The sequence below is a fragment of the Protopterus annectens genome, chromosome 10.part0 (assembly GCF_019279795.1).
Source record: "Protopterus annectens isolate FY-2018-M chromosome 10.part0, PAN1.0, whole genome shotgun sequence".
NCBI lineage: Eukaryota > Metazoa > Chordata > Ceratodontiformes > Protopteridae > Protopterus > Protopterus annectens.
In genome coordinates, this window is record NC_056744.1 from 982,914,177 (window position 1) to 982,935,195 (window position 21,019).

General features: G+C 41.4%; 1 protein-coding gene across 1 annotated transcript in view; it reads right to left on the minus strand.

Moving 5' to 3' along the window:
- Window positions 1-3,331: 3,331 nt before the first annotated feature.
- Window positions 3,332-21,019, minus strand: part of EXTL2 (exostosin like glycosyltransferase 2) — a 264,444-nt gene continuing 246,756 nt past the window's right edge. The window contains exon 4 of the mRNA XM_044085747.1: window positions 3,332-3,989. Coding sequence (XP_043941682.1) covers window positions 3,498-3,989 — 492 coding nt within the window. The 3' untranslated portion in view covers window positions 3,332-3,497. The remainder of the gene's footprint in view (window positions 3,990-21,019) is intronic.

Sequence of the window (21,019 nt, forward strand, 5' to 3'; positions counted from 1 at the left end):
CATCTTGAAGGTGGGAACCTTCAGGAACAGGTTCACATATGATAAGTCTAGGACTGGTCTCCAAGGGCCATCCTTTTTTAGAAATAGGAAAAGATGGGAAGAGAAGCCTTGTCCTTCCTGTCCTGAGGGAACTGGTTCTATAGTTCCCTGAGTCAGGAGTTCTTTCAGACTGAGAGGGAATAGATGAAGCTGGTTTCTTGGAGGGAAAGGGATTCTTTTTGGTTTTGGTCTTTCCTTCCAGGATAGGAAATATCCTTTTTGGATGATGGAAAGAACCCAAAGATCTGCTCTGATAGATTTCCAGGAGGGAAGGCAGTGGGGTAAGGTGAGCGGACAGAGGCAGTTGAGCAAGACAGTCATGCTGAAGAGGAGCCTCCTCTGCCTGGAAAGGGCTGCTTGGGTGGTGGCTGAGAGCTGGGGGGGTCTGGAGTAAGGCTGTCTCCTAGATGCCCTTCAGGGCCTTGAGGAGGAAGGGCGTGACGTTGAAGGAGTCCTTCTGACAAAGGATGTCTTTGCTGGGTAGTTCCTATAATATCTAGGGAAGGGGGCAGATGCTTAACGTCTTGTTGTTCTTTGCTTTTCTCTTGTAAGTTTTTGAAAAGTTCTGCTGAGTTTTTCACAAATAAAAGGTTGTGGTCCTGAGGAGCATCCATGATTTTGGATTTAAAATCCTCTGGTAGAGGTTGTAAGCGGAGTCAGGAGTATCTGCGTAAGGCAGATGCAGAGGCAGCTGACCTGGCTGAAGCCTCTGCTGCATCGTAACTGCACCTGATAGTGTGTCTGGCTACTTGTGTAGCTAGAGACAGTTTTGATGCAATGTCAGCTTTGGTTGGACAGTTTGGGGTAGAGGTCAGCAAGGTGGAAACCTGGGAGACGAGGTCCAGGGCGTATTTAACCACGTGGGTTTGGTAATTAATAGTCCTAAAGGCCAGGGTAGATGAGGTGTATACCTTTTTACCCATTCTGTCCATGGTTTTGCTGTCTTTATCTGTTGGCAAAAGTGAAGCAGAGGGTAAATGCCTAGACTGTCTGTCTGGAGACACAGCAATAACTGCTGGGTCAGCCAGGGGAGGTTTCACCATAAATTTCTGGTCATCAGGCACTTTGTAAAAATCTATCTTACCTTTTCGGGGCAGGAGATTGTGAATCAGGGTTCTTGGAGACAGAGTTAAAGGCATCCAGGAAAGCTGGAAGCACAGGAGGAATAGCTGAAGGGGATGGTGACTCAAGTTGCAGAAGTTCAAAATATCTTTTCCTGGGTATCTGACATTAAGACTGAAGTACTCTTTAATTTTTGTAATAGTTTCCTCAAAGGTAATGTCCTCTGGTGGGGAATCTCCTTCAATAAAGTCTTCATCTGGAGAGTAATAATCCACAGGTGAAGCAATTTGAGAAACATAGGAAATAAATTCCTCAGAAGAGGAGTAGGACTGCTCTGGGTCTTCTTCTTCTACCCCCTGATGAGTAGTGGTTAAAGGTAGGGAGGAAGCAGAAGCTGGCCTGAGGTTTGGCACAGGAATGTTGGTAGGTGCAGGGCCTGAGGGCCTAAGAGCCATAAAGGCATGCATTAGTGAGTTAGTAAACGACTGCGAATCTGGAGCTTCTTGAGGCATGGGGCTCAAGTGTTTAGTCATTTGTTTTTTATTTCTTGGCATGGGCTTAGGGGTAGGCTTAGAGACAGATGCTTGGGCTGGAGCAGGAGAAGTGTCGGTCGGCTGACCAAGTGTTGGTTCTCCCTCGATGTTGGTTATGGCCTGCATCTGGCTTAACTCTGCAGACATGCATTCCGTGGCTGCAGAAACAGCTTCTTCCAGAGGAACCGTCGAAGTTGACAGAGTAATCGGATATCCATCGACCCCTATATTGGTAGTCGGCAGGACGTCCGATGGTGGAGCGGCATCGTGACAAGGCCTGGAAAACTTGCCCTTCTATCTCGGTTATTTGGCTTGGGTGGCAAACTCGTGATCCATCCTGAGAGTGAGGCGTTTTAGTCTTTGATTTTCCAAACACAAGTTAAGAGCAGCCAGTTGGCTGCGTAGGGTGTTTGGTATGAAAGACTGACAAATGGGGCGGGCCTTATGGTCGTGCTCCTTTCCTAAGCAAAACACACACTGGTTGTGAGAGTCTTTGTGCAGTATCTGACACCCGCAGTTACATTTGCTCTTTTTCTCAGACATCGGCAAAAGGAATGTAAATCAACCAAATTCAAGCGTACATAGGAGAAAAAATCCCCAACAGGGTACTTATCTTTAGAAGTCTTTGGACATAGGAGTGAAGCGGTCAAAGTAACGTCATCTGCAGCTGAAAAGTTCTGGGTTCTGTGCGTGTAGACATCACATTTATGGTCCCTGGTTTATGGCCCTGTGTGTGATGTCCCACACACCTACAGCAGCCAGGCTTAAGCTTTTGTATAGGAGCGGACATCGGGTCACCTGAGGCAGAAAATCCCACAGTACGTATACTGCAACACAGGAATAAAAGGACATCTTCCTATGATCCTATGAGGTATCTGAAAAATGAGCTTGATCTGGGGAAGTGACTTCTGTAGAAGAGTATAAAAGTACAGTAGAATCCTACAATGATAAATCTACCTCCAAACAGACCTGTTCTGACAACATTGATGACTTTCCAAAAATCAGATTATGTTAAGCACAAAGATCAGGAGGTTTGAGGCAACAAGAAGGTTCTGTGAATGTAAAATGGTTATATCTTGGCACCCATGAGCAAACCTGATGGGCTCACACATGGGGACTGCTGTGAGGCTCATTAAGATTCATGAAAGCTTTGTTGTGGCACTCAATGTTCTTTCTAAAGGTCCCACTCCTGTACTGCATATACAGTATCTAAAAAGCAACCATAAGAGAAATTCTTGTTGCTTATCTGTATTAGTACATTACTAGAAGTGGTATGATTACTTAAAAAAGTGAAGCAATAGTCCACAAATTCACTTCAATAGGAAAAGATCAGTACACAGAGTAAATGTTAGCACATAGAAAACTGAAAAACACTGGCTATTCAAAGTATTACATCCCAAATGCAGTTCCTTCTCTGATGAGCCATAAAGTCACATAGCTAATTTCTACTTTTGCGAAAAAGATCTACAGTTCTGGCAAATGGTGTTTTAGGCTTATGCTATTCTGATAAACGCTGAATAAAATGGAAAAAAATACACAGAGACAGACAGATACACACAGACACACACAAACACAGATACACACACAGACACATGCACACACACACACACACACACACACACACACACACACACACACACACACACACACACAGGCACACACGCACACACACACACACACACACACACACACACACACACACACACACACACACACACACCTTTCCCAGTAGTTTCTGACAATATTAAATCAGCATGACATCAAAGGACAGTAAAAGCACTCTGAAAAATGCCCAAATTAACTTAATGCACAGTGAATACAAAAAATGAATCAAGCAGTTCTGCTATTGACATTTGTAAGTTCTTAACACTTGGACTTGTGATTTGCATAATTAGGAAATCCAAACTGGGAAATCATGATGTTGGAATACTTCAGTGGCATATTACCATATATATCAACTAGTTTGTTAAGGCAATAAGACCTCTGCAACATATGTTCTGCTCGGTGCCACATACCGCTGTAACCACTAATTGCATCCTTCTCAAGATTTCGCATGTCCACTGGTTTCACAAATACTCCTGAAGGTTTCTTTAAGTGTTCTGCTATCATAAAATTCATGGCAATATCATCACAGTTTTGAGTCTCATCAATTAAAGTGTACACAGCTGATGGCTCTTTCTGGAAATAGTTCAGATATTTTCTATGGAAGAATGCTGCTCCTATGAGAACCATGGAGTACATGTCACCATTTCCCATTTCTGGGTTTTGCAGTTCAAAGCTACCATAACTGTATATTCCCGATGGACTAGAAATGTGCTTCCGAGGGATGAAGCCAACTATCTGGTCTGGAAATTGCTGTTAAAAAAATAACAAGGTAGACTGTCAATATTAAATAAAAAGAAGTTATGTCTTACCATAACGTTCCATCTGTGTTGTTCATCTTCTTTCATTCTTCACTGATGGGGTTCGGTTCCGAGCCCTCAGAACTGAGTCTTTTTTTTACCAAGCTCGCGCCAGCCAAAAAAACTCTCGAGCTAAGTCTCTACCCAGAATGCCCTCCTGGTTACCTCAGATCGAGTTTGCAAGAGAAAGAGAAGTAAAGCCGAGGCCACTTCTGTGCAAATACCCTAGGACACCACTTGGACTCAAAGCATCCCCTAGGAGCCTTAGGAGGGGGAAGGAGGGTGGGAGGTGATGAATGAAAGAAGATGAACAACACAGATGGAACATTATGGTAAGACATAACTTCTTTATCTGATGTTGTTAATCTTCTTTCTATTAATAAACAAAAGGCACCACCACCTCCAGGTACAAATAAATCCGGTCCAGGCTAGGATAAAACGTTTTATTCTCCACAAATGAGACCAAACGAGTGTTCACAGGCACGCCACCATAAAACAAGAACGCTTAGCATACAAACGTTTTCGTCTTGAACTTCATCAGTATAACATCCATTTTGAAAAAACACTGCCTTTTATACTAATCACCACATTCAAAGTATCCAATCATGAATCATTCCCTTTTAAAAAACAATTAGTGTTTAAAGGTAAAGGTGCTAGTAAACAATATTTGTGAGTGCATTTATGATAAAAGGACTATACAGGTCAAAACTTTTAAAAACATATTTAAAATGAATGGAATAAGATGAACTTCCTATGTTTTAAAACTATACAACTGTAAACATCAAAAAACACATTAAATTTGATTAAAATCTTATACTAAACACAAATAATTTGTAACTCAGTTTAGTCTAATGCATTGCGCCCTCTGGTGACATAAATTAATATCACATACATTGTTTGAAAATTACTTGCATGCATTTAAAAAATGTTTATGTGAACATTCACTGATTTAATAAGACGTATTGATAAAATACATACAACAAAGTACAATGTTTAAAACCAAATAAAAATGTTAAAAAATATTTAAAAATGTTTAAAAACATTAGAGTTTTGCAGCTCTTAGTTTCAACACTGGTGCTAGGGACACCATGTCATTAAGCCCTAAATTTTTACTTGCATCAAGTAACAGCTGCCAATACAGTTCTCTGTATTCAATCAAAGTCTCCCACATCCCTCCCCTCGGATTAGTGGGCACAACTTCCAAGACAAAAAATTGATAACCTGAATTGACACATTTCATAGAGTGTTTGCTTAAAGCATTTTTCTCATTTTTTACCCTTACATCATATAGATGTTCGTAAATTCTTTGCTTGAGTTTTCTCTCACTTTTTCCAATATAAAATGAGGTACATTCTTTACAAATTGCTATATATATAATACCCTTTGTGTCACAATTGGCATAACAGACCAGAAGTGTATCCCTCACTGGTAAGATCAGACCATAAACTAATCTCACTGGATATTCACATCCCGACCCCACCCCCTGCCCAGAAAACCACAGTGAAAAACTTCTCTAAAGCAAATTTCACACGCCTCAAAACCGAGGCGAAATCCTTCAAAGCCCCCGGGCCTGTGGAAAATACGTCCCAGACCGCAGAATCCTTTATAAATGCATTCTATGAACACCTTCAGGAATGCATGGATCATGCAATCCCAAATAAAACCAAGACCCAATCCTCCAAAGGCAGACGTCCTGTCTGGTGGACCCCAGCCATAAACAAACTATACAATAGAAGGAGGAAGCTACTACATGATAGAGCAAAATCCCAAAAGGGAAGGCATCTCTGATCAGTATTAGCAAAAAACTACGGGCACTCATAAAATCGTCTAAGGCCAGCTTCGAGAGAAAAATTGCACAGGACACTAAGGATAATCACAAGGCTTTCTTTAGTTATGTTAGGAACCTGGGTGGAATTCCCAGATATGCTCAGAATTAGTCCAAAATGACAAAAATACACCGAGCCCACAGACATTGCCAACATCCTAGCTGACAGGTTCAGTGCAAACTTCTCCCCCTCTCCCCACCAAAAGGGCAAATATCTATCCCAACAGAGTGCTGCCCCTGACATCTCAAATGCTCAGGTAAGAGCCGCCTCTCCAAAGCAAAAACACAGCATCAATGGGACCAGATGGTGTCCCGGCTGCCCTACATGAACTCCAAGAAGAGCTAAACCCAAACATAAAACTACTGTTCAATCTTAGCCTTACTACAGGATATGTACCCAAAGAGTGGCGACAGCAACAGTGGTCCCTCTCCACAAAGGTGGTGCCTCAACGGATCCTGGAAACTATCGCCCCATAAGCCTGACTAGCTTGGTCTGCAAAGCTATGGAAAGGATCATCATGGACCTCATAAATAAAGATATTGGGGACCTACAGACACTGGATCCTACCCAGTTTGGCTTTGTTAAGGGCAGATCCTGCCTCTTAAACCTGGTCGATTTCTTTGAAACAGTCACCAAGGCCACTGACGAGGGGAAGGTGGTCCACACAGCCTACCTGGACCTTGCAAAAGCCTTCGATACAATACCCCACTCGGCATTATAGATAAGCTCACCAGCTTAAATATAAACCCCTATGTCACTAGATGGGTTGCAAACTGGCTCAAGGACAGAACCCACATGGTTAGAATTGCTGGAGCCATGTCAGACTCCAAACCATTTACAAGTGGTGTCCCACAAGGCTCAGTCCTGGGACCTCTCTTGTTCGGTATATATTTCTCGGTACAGGCCAACACAGAAGGACTGTGGCTGACCAAGTTCGCAGATGACTGCAAACTGGGTGCCATAATCAACTCTCCAGCTGACACAAGCATCCTCCAAAAGGGCCTCATAGAAACAGACAACTGGTGCCAGAGCCATGGCCTCAAGCTAAACGCCAAAAAGTGTATAGTCATCCCTTTGGCAAAAATAAAGTGCCACAAATTACCACATAGGTGGTAATCCATTAAGTACAGAAGAAGTCATTAGGGACCTGGGGACCCAAGTTGATAGCAATCTCTCATTTGACAACCACGTGGCCAAAGTGGTTAGAAAAACATTTTATATAGCCCACCTAATCATGAAGGGATTCACATCTAGATCAGGGAGGTCATCGACCTCTTTACTCATCCCTCATCAGGCCCATAATTGAGTACAATGCCCCTTTTGGGATGTACCTTACCAGACACCTGCAGCAACTGGAAAGACCCCAAAAGTACCTCACCAAGAGGATCAAAGGGCTCAAACAGATGCCATATGCTGCCCGGTTAAAGAAACTCCAGCTCTACTCAGTGGCATACCGCCTGCTCAGAGGCGATCTGTGCCTGACGATAAAGCCATGTCCAACCCAGAATTAATGGACATGCTGCACCTCAGAAAATCCAAATCCCATCGAGCTACGCTCGAGACTTGAACCTCAGCACTGAAATAAATAGGACATGCTGGAGGGACAGATTCATAACCCAGAGGCTCCCTTCACTCTGGAATAAAATCCCAGTCCAGGTTAGGCAGAGTCCCACATTGACTCTCTTCAAGAGGAATCTTGATGAGTGGATGGGAGATCGTAGGTTTACCCCGGCTATCACTTCTGTGTCACTGTTAGACAGAGGCACAGTATACTAACCTCAAAAAACGCATAGCAAAATTAATTTAAAATGGGTGGCGAAAGCCAAACACACTCTGGCTAGGCTTATAAATGCCCTAGGGCAGATAGCCTAGTATGAACCTATGAACCTATAAATAGAGTGTTTTATTTCTAGCCTGCAAGTGGGTAGAATAACCGGTAATCAGGTGTGTACAGTAACTGCACTTACCACACTTGAATAGACCTTTCTTTGATCTAACATTCTTCTTTTCAGCATTGTTGCAGTAACCACTTTCTAATATGTTCTTAATATTCTTACCCTTACGGTAAGTAAAAATTAATTCCTTGTCAAAAACATGCTCTAAATCTGAAATTTCCGAAAAGGCTTTCCACTCTCTTGTGAATATACTTCTTATAAGCCCTGAATGCTCATTGAACGTAGTTGTGAATCCTGCACTGTGTTGATCATTGTGTGATTTGCTATGTCTTTGCTCTTCACTACTCAGTTTCTTTCCTAGTATAAGGGCAAAGGGGCCTATTCTCTTAATAATCACTTCATCCAATATTTTGTTAAAAAATTCAAGTGGATAGCCTCTCTGAATAAAGAGATCTCTTAAGAAATTGGCTCCCTGTTGAAATAAATCCTCATCAGATGTCATTCTACTTAGGCGAACAAGCTGCCCTTTCACTACCCCTTTCTTTTGATATGGGGGGTGACAACTGGTGAAATGTAAATATGAATTGGTAAAGGTTTCCTTTCTGTGTATGCATGAAATAAAATTCCCATTGTTTTTCTTAATACAAACATCCAAATACTTCAACTCTAAAAAATCAAAATTGTCAGTAAATTTCAAAAAGCTAGTAGTACTGTTGACATATCTTAATAAGTCACTGAAATCATTTTGACTGCCTTTCCAGAAGAAACATAGGTCATCTAGGAACCTAGTATACAAGACCCAATTGCTGTTAAAGGGAGAATTAAGCAGGAATTTTCCTTCCCAATATGCCATTATGATATTGGCATATACTGGGGCACAATGTGCTCCCATTGCCACTCCTTTTTCCTGCTTAAAATACTCCCCTTGAAAATAAATAAAATTGTTTTTTAGTACTATGTCCATCAAAGTCAAGATGTTCCTAAAGTCTAGCTGAGTTAACTTCTTACTGGTAACTAATACTTCCTCGAACCAATACAAACCCACATCATGTGGGATGCAACCAAAAAGATCCACAACATCCATTGTGCCAAACTTTAAGTTGTCGTTATATAATGATGGCTCTACTTTCCTTAAAAGGTCCCAAGAATCTATCAGTATATTTTCTTTTCCATCTAAGACACCTTTTACCTTGTGATCCACATATTTTGCTAAGGGTGCCGTCATTGAACCCTCGGCTGACACAAAAGGTCTAAGTGGTGGATCTAGTACATCTCTGTGCACCTTTGGTATACCAAAGATGCAAGGGACCTTAGGCTTCTCAACAGTCAAATATTTATATGTATCTTTGTCAAGTGAGCCTTCTAAGAACATATCGTATAGTAAGACCTGTATTTTCTTGTGAACTATGTTTACTTCGTTAATGGATACTCTGGAATATTTTTCAGCATCATTAAGAATTGCTAACATTTTTCCTTCATATTCTATTGCTTCCATTAACACAACCCCACCCCCCTTGTCTGGTTTCATTACTCTCAAGTTTTGATTTTTACTGATGTCATTTAAAGTAGTGATTTCCGCTTGAGTTAAGTTAGAATGTATGTGCTTGGTAGCCAGTTGCGTTCTAATTAACTTTTGGCATAGGTTTGTTACTGAAGGAATAAATGAAACGTATGCAGTCCCTTAGCCATTTTGATAATGTAACCTTGGAAACAGCCTCTCTCATTCTGGGCCCAGAAAAGAAGATGAAAAGCTGTTCAGATTTACGGATAGGTTTGGTCCTGCCTTGGTAAAATATCAGTTGTCTATGTACGTCTAAGGAGTGAAGGCAGTACTCTCCTCTATTGGCAAAATTCGGAAAGAACACAGGTAGATCAATGGTCTAGTTTATGGAGAATTCAGAAACAACTTTGGGAAGAAAGGATGGATTCATCCAAAGTGATACTCTGTCTTTATGAAAGACCAGATAGGGCCTCTTGATGCACAATGCCTGCAGCTCCGAGACCCTTTTGGCTGACGTGATGGCTACCAAGAACAAGGATTTCCAAGACAAAAACTTTAGGTCACACTTCGCAGCAGGTTCAAAAGGTTTTTGAGTCAAAGACTGAAGGACTAATGTGAAGCTCCATGGTTCCACGGGCAGTCTGACAGGAGGCCTAATATGAGAGGTCCCCTTGAGGAAGGCCTTGCATAGGCGTAAAGAAATAAGAGGGGTGCCACCTATACCATTGTAGGAATTAGAAATTGCCTCTAGATGTACACGTACGGTACAGGCTGAGGCTCCATTACTAAAAAACTTAGCCAAGTATTGAAGCACTGCAGTTACTGGAGCCGAATACAGCTCTAACATGTTATCCTTGGACCAGATGGAGAACCTTTTCCATTTATCCTGATATAGTTTTCTGGTGGATGATTTATGAGAGGCCAGAATGATGTCTCGAATAGGCGAGGAGAGATTAGCTTGCCTGGTGACTAATGGAAGTGGAGAAACCAAGCTGTCAGATTGAGACTAGACAGATTTGGGTGACTCAGCCCTTGGAGGTGAGTAATCAGATCTGGTAGAGGGTCCAGAATCCACGGCGGGTATACTAGGTGAGGTTGAAGGAAGGGAAGCCAAACTTGTTGAGGCCAGAACGGAGCTATGAAGATCACCTTGCATCTCAACTGAAGAGCTTTCTTTAGAAATTGTGGAATCAGGGGGATGGGAGGATAAGCGTAAAGAAGTCCTGTGGGCCAATCATGGATTACAGCGTCCCTCGGTGACTCTCCCTCTGGGGGAAGTAGGGCGAAATAGCTGCTGCACTTCTGGTTCAATGGGGAGGTGAAAAGATCGCAGCAAGGCTGGCCCCAGTGGCTGAAGATTTCTGTCGCAACCTAGGGGTTGAGGGACCAGTCGTGAGGCAGGAGGATGCATCTGCTCAGTTTGTCCGCAATCACATTGGAGCTCCTTGGGATATGCGTTGCTATCAGAAAGCAGTTGGAAGCTATCGCCCACTGCCAAATTCTCATGCCTTCTCGACATAGGGGGTAGGACTTAGTTCCTCCTTGCTTGTTGATATATCAGACCACTGAAATATTGTCTGACTGAACTGCAATTGTCACAGAAGGGAGAGCCGAATGGAAGGCCTGCAACACTAACAGCACTGCTCTCAGTTCCAGAACACTGATATGCAGGTGGGCCTCTGAGGTGGACCATGTGCCTTGGGCAGTCTTTCCCTGGAAATGCCCCCCCCCCCCCACCCAATCAGGGAAGCATCCATGGTCACAATGGCTCTGGGCTGAGTGGATTGAAATGGGCGACTCCAAAGTTCTACGTCTGGCCTCATCCACCAAAGGAGGTCCTGTTTGCAGGAGTTGGTTATTCAAATCTGGTAACAGAGGGGGTAATAGTTTAGGAACCACTGACAAAGAAGGAGCCATTGCAGTATCTGCATATGTAGCTTTGCTAGAGGCGCTATTGGAATTGAAGCTGCCATACAGCCTAGAAAAACTTCCCTTGCTGAAACTTTTGTTTGAGAGAGTATCACTCAGAGCTGAAGTCTCAGTCGGTGGAGTCTGTGAATAGGGAGTGATACTAGACAGGACTGGGTATTGAACACTGCTCCAATGAATTCTATTTGTTGTGCAGAAGTAAGGTTCGATTTCTCCCAATGTATCGTTACTCCCAACAATTTTGCCAGAGAGAGAGTATAATGCAATGCTGTTACCAGAAGAAGCTCGGTGGGGGCGGCGAGGAGCCAGTTGTCCAGATATGGAAACACCCGGAATCCTTGTAGTCTCAAGTGAGTTGTGACCACTGCCATGCATTTCGTGGACACTCTGGGGGCTGTAGAGAGACTGAATGGCAGGGCACGAAATTGATAATGACTGGCCCCTAACCAGAAGGGAAGCAGACTCCTGGAGCGTTTGCCCATTTTGATGTGGTAATACGCATCCAGAGCACATCCAATCGCCTTCTCTTAAAAAGGGAAGAATAGACTGAACCGTGACCATCCAGAATTTGGTTTGGGTGACAGACTTGTTTAAGCTGCTGAGATCCAAAATGGGTCTCAATTCCCTGTCTTTTTTGGCACCAAAAAGAATCTTGAGCAAAATCTAGATCCGTGCTGATCTGGTGGGACTGGTTGGATGATTCTTTTTTGAGACAGCTTTATAATCTCTGAAGCTGCTTCTTCCCTTTGACTGGGTGGAACGTCGGGAAGTTTTCTTGGAAGGTTTGGTTGTCAAGAAAGGGGAATGGTGTAATCTCTGGTGATGATACTCTGCACCCACTGATTGGTGGTAATAGATTGTCAGGCAGCTTGGTGCAGAGAGAAATGACCCCCCAACTGCATCCAGAGGTAAGCAATCGGGCTGCTCCTCAGGAGCGCTGGTAAGGCTGACCAGAGAAGGAATCCCTGGAGCCCTGGTTATGAAGACCCCCTCTGCCTCTATAGGGCGTCTTCCGGAATTGTTACCCCATCTGTCCCTGGGGGTATCATCACCACGTGTGGCATGGAAAGGACCCTGAGATTTTTGTGCCACATTTTTCCACTCCTTTGATTCCTGGAGAAGGTACGTTAAGGACTATAAAACCATAAGCCTACGGCAGACAGGGTCTTTCTGTCTTGTTCGCACCTGGCTAGCATGTCCTTCACTTTGGAGCCAAAAAAGGGATGAAGCTTCGATGGGAGCATTCAGAAAGGAAGACTTGAAGGGGTCCACAAGGTCACAAATGTGCATTCAGGCATGACGCCTCATGACAATGCCTGAACCCGCTGCTCTAGCCACCCCTTTGGTTGTATGTGAAAGCAACCTCATGGACAAGTTGGAAATCAATTCCAGGGTTGTGAGCTGTGAAGCCACTTTGTCCCTGACCTCGTCAGACAACTGTCCTGTGAGCGTCCCAGACAGTTCAGAGATCAAGTCCCTCTGGAGCCTCATAAAATGTGCCAAATAGTTCAGGGACCATATTGCAAAGGCTTCCCAAGACTGTCCACCACCCGGGACTCCCTGTTGGGTGTATGGACAGCAGGACTTTCCTCAGCCAAGTCCTTTTTCGTGGCTGCTGCCACCACCATAGCATCTACTGGTAACCCTTTGGACCAATGTGAGTTCTCCTCAGGAGGGGAAAGAATTGTGTCTGGTCTCCGAGGGATCGCCTCAATGGAATCAGAGTTCTTCCAACCTCGCTGCACGATGAGCTGGACGAGGTCGTCGGCAGGTGGGGTCATTCAAGAGGTAGAGAGCTGGGCATGGAAAGCCTGCAGGAACACGGACTCCTCAGTCGAAGGGTTGGAGGGCTTCCAGTCACCTCTCTGCTTTAGCATTTCCAGGATGTCTCCGAAGGAGACATCATCAGGAGGTGACCGCTGGGACCCTTCACCATCATCGTAATCCGTGTCTTCAGTTAAGGACTCCTTGGGTGAGTCCATGTGCTTCCTCTTGCATGTCCTCTTTCGAGGAGGCTCCTCAGTGGGGGGGTCTCTGAGGAGGACTCGGAAGAGCAAGTACCCTGAACAGGGGTGTCCTGCGGCTACTCTGCCCAGTGTCCTGGGGGGGGTGGTCTGTGGCAGCTGTAGCTCAGGGGCTGATAACTGGGGTTCCGACATCAAAGAAGTGCTTCCAGAAGCAAGAGCCCTCTCCATCATGCGGAAGGCAGGCCCGCTCGAAGAGGGATGGGAGCCCAGAACCGAGAAAGACAACCTCGGGTCCGGGGTCACACCCCACTCTGACGAACCTCACCCACGGATGGAGCCTCAAGCAATATTGGTGCGGATGCAGCTATCGGCGCCGAAGATGGAACCGAAGAGAAAGATGGCTCTGTGCCCGGGGCCAAAGTGCCCATCCCCCAATCCCCAGATTGAGGAAGGACCGGTTCTGCGGGAACCGAAGACCAAAGGGGCAAATTCAGAGCCGAAGAGAGATGCACTGTAGGCGCCGAGGTGATGGTTTCCAAAAAGGATGTCAGAGCAGAAGGCTTCGGCATTGAGATGGTCGAAGGAGGAGTGTAAGATGGAATCAGAGGATAAGCCAACCCAAGTCCTGCAGGTGGATGGGTCTTAGAAAGTGTGAGTATCCCCCTGGCTAACAACAGCTGGTCCACAAGATGCACCACATCATGTTCCGACAGGCTCCTGGTGGATCTAGTGGATACTCTGGACGGAGAGTCAAGACGTTCAATGAACGAGCTATACACCTGGCTCAGAAACGGATCTATGGAAGGGGAGTATCAGGTCTGTGGTGCAAGGTCTGCCAGCACCGAAGTCTCTAGTTTCGAGACCAGGAATAAAGGGGTCAAATCCAGTGTAGTCGGTACAACTCTCGGTGCCGAAGTGGCACTCGGAGCCAAAAAGGTTGGCTCCAAAATGGTAACTAACGAAGGAGTCGAAGGTATGTCCTGATCCGAAGTGGCCACAGGTGCCGAAGTCAAAATAGGAGTAGTGAGGTCTATAATCGGTGCCAGAGGCAGGACTGGTGCCAAAACTGGCGCCAGTATCGAGAGGCAGACTTATGCTCCGAAGACAACTTTGGGACCTTTGATTTCCCAGGCTTGCCCTGATCACCCAATGGTGAGGAGGGAACAGAGTGGGACCTCTTTTTGTCTTTAGTAGGAGAGGTTGAGACCTCCATCACAGAAATGGCCTCTGAAAGGGGAGACTTGAGTAACCCTTTCACTATCAGTTTATTTTTGCGCTCATTAAGAGCGCGTTGACTGAAACTCTGACAAATGTCACACGGAGGCTGCACCGAAAGGTGGAGCACTCCCAAACAGTATACACAGTCATCATGAGAATCACTATTACGTAACTTACCATTACATGAAGCACAATGTTTAAAACCTGAAGTACCCTTCTTATCCGATATCTTGATAGAGAAACACTACAGGCCAACAGTATAATCCATTTAGAACAAAAGTCAACTACCATTCAAAGAAGTCACAACTGTACCAATACAGTGATATGTAGGAGAGAAAACAGAAAAACACCTCACTAAAAACCAAAGCTAATAGATTAGACAGTACTGAAGGACTACCACAAGGGTAAGGGAGGAAAGGCCATACCAACAATGGTACTTAAAAGCAAGGTCAGACAGAAGAAAACACACTAGAAATAGTATTCGCTCAATAAAATATGAAGATATCAAAAAGTTTCCACACAAATATCAAATAAAGTTCCACTTAGCTGAGAGCTTGGCTGAAACACGGCTATGCAGCAAACAAGATCTGAGGTAAAAGGGAGAAAGGCATTCTCGGTAGAGACTTAGCTCGAGAGTTTTTTTTGGCTGGTGCGAGCTTGGTAAAAAGGCCGACTCGGAACCGAACCCCATCAGTGATGAATGGAAAGAAGAATAATAACATCAGATCTCATTTTTTCTAATAAATTTGTTTATATTTTCTCACATTACAAATGGCACAGAAATTGTGATTCTTAATGAAAATTGTTATATTCATGTTAAAAAAACAGAAATATGTTAATTAACCTTTCAAATGACAACCTGGCATTAGAAGTATCTGTGAGACCATAACATAGAACTGGTGGTGTGTGGGGGCCTTCACATGAGAACAGACAACAGTGTGTTACATTTAAACTGACAACTGTCTCAAACAGAAAGGCCATTCTCAGTCTCTGAAAAGTTCTGAATTATTCTTTCTTACAGTAGTCTCAAGACAGCAGCTCAGGGAGCAATGTAATATACATTTTATAAACCATAAGCTGCCCCTTTACTCCAAAATTCGTAAAGATAAATGATTGTTATGTGTAATCGTTTTGGAGAGTGAAACCCTGGGATTATGTATTATTGATGTTACATATGACATACAGGTTAGTTAAGCTAGCAACAGCATGAAAATCCATCATGACAATCTGCAGGTATACAATTATTTTGTTGTGCAAGTGTGTGTATATGTGTGTGTGTGTGTGTGTGTGTGTGTGTGTGTGTGTGTGTGTGTGTGTGTGTGTGTGTGTGTATGCATGCCTGTGTATGTTATACACAAAAAAGAATAAACACCTACCCATATGAGTGGCTTGAGAAGTGACACCCTACACCTCAATTAAGTGGGACTGGTGTAACAAGCAAGCACAAAAATATCAAATGCAATATTACAAATTCTTCTGGAACCAAAGTAAGAACACTTAGGCACAAACGATTGTCCTAATAGCAGTAAGCAAACAAGAACTTACAATATATAAGTGAAGTAGAAATAGATTCCAAAACTGCATGTAGGGTAATTCTTGCTCGAATTTACTTAAATCAAACATCACATATAAGCGCTTTCATCTCATGAATGAGACTTCTTCAGATACAAATTATGCATGTGCTACACCTACTATATATAGTATCTTAGTAACCTTAATTAATTAAACAATTAAGCAAAAAGAAATTATTTATGAAGCACTGAAACCAACTACATTTTTTTAAAAATTCATATAAATTTTACTTTGTGCCATGAAACATTATTCAAAACATACAAAAAACAAAATATGTTTAAAAATGTTTAAGAAATATATATGTGTGTTAAAAATGTTTAAAAATGTTTAAAAATTTATGGAAAATATAATTTAAAATTGTAAAAAATTCTATTAAATAACCACAGATGAATACAATATCTCCCTTCATTAAAATAGTTATCAACAGGTTTTCCATAGATTTATAATTGATCTGTAATAGGATAAATTTCAGTATTGCTAGGAATGAAATAAATATATAAAACATATAAAACAAATATATTAAACTTTTGCTGCCTTCTCAATAAGAATAGGCTTAATGCTAATATATTCATTTAGCCCTAAGTCTCAATTGCCATCTTAATTCCCTGTTTAATAATAAATTCTTTGTATCACCTCCCCTGCTATTATTTTTAACCAAATCTATAATACCAAATTTAAAACTACTAAAAGATGCACAGGTAACCGAATGTTTATATAGGGCACTAGTATCTTTTTTGGTCCTAATATCATAAACATGTCCATATATTCTATCTTTTAGTGCCCTTTCGGTTTTCCCTATATAGAATGATGAACAATATGTGCAAATGGCCATATAAACCAACATCCTACTATAACAGTTACCTTTACAAAATTTAACAACACTATTTAAGCCATTGTTCAATTTAACTGTTTCTTCCTGAAAATATATGAACATTGTGCACATCTACCGCAGGAACTAGTTGCTTTTTTAATAATCTCCTTATTGCCAGCTATTTCAAAAGACCTTTTAAAATTCATTCCTGTCCTATAAATAAAATGTGGTTTATTTCCTATCACTTCGTATAATTCCTTATTAGTTTTTAATATACACCAATTGGCTTCAACAGTTTCTTTAAAAAAATCAGAAAACAAGTTAAATTCAGTAACACTAGCCACCTGATATTTTTTTGTCACTTTGTCAGATTCAACCTCAGCTTTAAGCAGTTCACCTAATAAAGCCTTGTATCTAGTATCCCAGCTATTATAAACTTCTTCCAATACTTTACCAACTAAATCCCTGGGATATCCTCTCTCAATGCACTTTTTACCAAGAAAAATGAATTCATCAAATAAGTCAGAAAAGTCGGAGGTCATCCTAGCCAATCTGACAGCCTGACCCTTAATCAAACTTATTTTCTGATGGAAGGGGTGTGCACTATTGTGGTGCAAATAACTACTGCACCATGCGGCCTTACGAAAAATTCTAGACTTAAAACCAAGCTGTGTTTTATAAACAGTGATGTCTAAGTAATTAATACTGTAGTCATCGACTACATGCATGAAAGAAAGAAAATTAGTTGTGTTATTCAAATATTCAATAAAATCAATTATACTTTCCTTAGTGCCATCCCATATGACAAAAATATCATCCAAAAATCTTAGGTAGCACTTAATGTGTTCACTATAAATACTTTTTAACACAAATCTCTCCTCCCATGCTAACATCACTAAATTAGCATAACCAAAGTAAGAACACGTAGGCACAAACAATTGTCCTAATAGCAGTAAGCAAACAAGAACTTACAATATATAAGTGAAGATTGTGGAAATAAAGTATACTGTAATTGCAAGATGTAACTTCTTCATACATGCATAACTCACTAACCTAACTTACAGGCTACATTTGCAGCATTTAGAGTTTATTTATTTGCTGCTGCCACACTGGTGGCAGGTAATGGTATATAATACGAGTAGATGAATATTTAATACAACTGTTAAGACTGCAGTGACCACAAATATACACAGTTGCAACACCTGAAACAAGATATTCACTCTAATTTGTCAATATCAGTAAGATAAAGGAACACATTATCCAGCACCCTAACATTTTTCTAATCTAAGCTTTCAGGATGGTGTCACAAGCAATGTTTCAAGTAATTAACCACAAAGCACAATGCCGCAGACAACTGAATGCTTTGAGCATCTTTGCAGTATTCTGGGGATTAAAAATGTATCATCCTTAAGTCAGCTCCATGGTTATGTATATGGATAAAGTCCTGACTGCAATCCAGACAACTAAGGTCTGATAGGCCTTATAATAATAAGCCTGATAATTCCTTTCAACCTCTTTGTGCAAGAATTTTGGACAAAGTCAAAAATAATGTGGGGACAAAGACCTAAAACTGTGGTCAGATTTTTGTTTACATTTATATAAATGTATTAGTTGTATAATGCACTTAGAAAGTACAGTAAACTCTCAGGTAACTGGAACTCAAGCAACCAGTAAAAAATATTGAAGAAATACAGTACAATTTTCATGTGTTACACTTTCTGTTTCCCCCCTGCAGAAACATACCTTATGTTTTTAGAGTTTTAGAGTTTTAAAAAGGAAGACAGGAATAAATTCCCTCTCTCCCCAACCACAGAACAAGTCAAACCTAACAAATAGTATAGGTTACAGTATTAGCCAGGCTTATTTTTAATAGTAACTCTCAAGCAACCAGAAACTACAGTTATCTGGCATCTACCAATCCTCATGGGTGCCGGTTAACTGACAGTTTACTGTAGAGAGAATAACAAGCTTTGCATTAGGATGCAGTTTTTTGAAGGATATTGTCTGAAACTCAAATATCTGTCATTTAGTGACTTTAACCCTCAATGATTTGCCAGAAAAACACAAACTTTATGAGAACAGACCAAAAATATGAGGCAAAAATCTAGACATTCTGTGAAATTCTAGACAGTTGAGAGGTATGGCAGCAACCTAACTGCTAGAAGCCTGCTGGAAAGGAGCAGGAGTGATAAGGTAGAAACTGATCCTCTCTTTCAGTGGTGGGTAGTAAGAAAATGTTTTTGGGATGTGTACTCTTCACAATTACAATGGATGTTACAATCCCTGGTGGAGAGCACAGATGGACTGGGATGGCTGTCTTCAAGCACTGGGGCTATGAGGGTATTTTCACTTGTTGAAGTGGGTGAAACACCCTGCATTGCTCTTCTTCATTTTTAGTATTAGGGCTTTGCCGGCATACATAGAAAGAGTAAAACGTGAGGGAAATTACTGTGATGGCTGCCCGGATGACAGCCATGATATAGGGGGTAGAATGGATGATACCAGCCTCAGTAATGGTCTGATAGTCAATTAGCATGAGGATGGAATAAATATGCAATCCTTTGGATGAAATATTAAATCTAGTTCCCATTTGCATTAGTTGGCAGTAGGACAGGTGGATATAATATCCCACAGCACTTGTCAGAAAAAGACCAATAAAACTTTATTAATCAGTTATCTTGAATTACATCATGACAGAATCAAAAATGCAAAGCAAAATTACTTAAGCTATCCAAAGACCGCCACTTATTATGCAGTAACTCAGAACAGCTAGCTTGTTTCCATAAACTATATTTAACTATCATATTGGATCTCCTTCTCATGATAAATTATCATAACAACTTCAAATACTTTCTACAGTAATCTGACAGCTTCCAACAAATTAATTCATACAGCTACTTCCTCCCAAAGTTCTTAATACATTAAAAACATATTTGTTTCCTCCACTTTGCATTTTTCACAAGTTTCATTCCATGACCTGCATTTAATTTCAGTGTTTACTGGAAGATTATTATGGCTAAGATGCCATAAAAATTCCCATTCTTCTCACTGTTCTGATTTGTGGGATGTACGTTGCTTCTTTATCTGAACAGATTATTGATACTTCATATCAAGCCCTTCATATTCTGGAAATAAAAAAAAACTCCTCTAATAATTTAGTGCATAATGCCTTCTTGCATAAATTCATAAAATGCATACTGACATCCTACGCTGTCATATTTCTAGCAATATTTTTCAGAATTTCCATTAGACTTATAAAGTGCTTCATTTTAACTTAATTCCAAGTTTCCATATATTTTATTACTTAACCTGCAATATCTTTCCTAACAAAAAAGGTTGCATTGTGCAAGCTAACTTCAACAGAGACTCTTAACTGGCTCACTGATTATAACCAGTTTATGTGGTCAAGAAATGCATTTCTTGACATCCATTTAAACAGCACATAAACTATGGAAATCTGATCATATTTTATTGTAGTCCAAGCCCCTTTTTCCCCTACAGCTGGCATGAAAGCAGACACATTTGAGCAATTATAATTGATTTTGAGGCTAAGCCCTTGTAACACTACCATTCTAAATTAAGCTAAAGGAGTCAGTTTCTCAACTGAGCATATAAATAAATCACTTCATTTTCATGTGGTTTGCTCTTCCCTGCTAGTACCCTTTGGTTCCTAATGATACCCCTGCCTAACTTCCTGTCTACATCTCTCCAATCCTCTTATCCCTTTACACTCTTCACAGAAATGTTAAAACTTAAGACTGGCTTTAAATACAACGGAATATGCATAACATATTACAAATAACTAGGACAATTGTATTTGTTGTTTAAATGGCTCCTTACTGAAATGTCGACACTCGAAATGCTGAGTGCTGACAAGCCAAAAAAAAAATTGAAAACACAGGAGAAAAGCAAATCTCGAAAATTGCTCTTCTCTTTTAAACTTCTTTTTGGAAGCACCTCCACACACCCTGAAGTTATGATTTGCTGTATCCTGTTGGTTGCACAACCCTGGGCTGAGTCTGAAAATGTTCCATTAAAATCAGTGTTCCACCTCAGTCAATAAATCTACAAATAAACCACAAGTACGACAGTACACAAAGAATAATTGCAGTCTCTGAATCTTTCTGATGTGATAGATACTTATCCTGATTACACAGATCTCATAAGTTGGCTATGCTCACACACTACTCCTGAATTCCTGCTCCCCACTCATACTTCAATTCCCTTTGTCTACTACCAACTACTAGAAGAATCTGCCATAGGT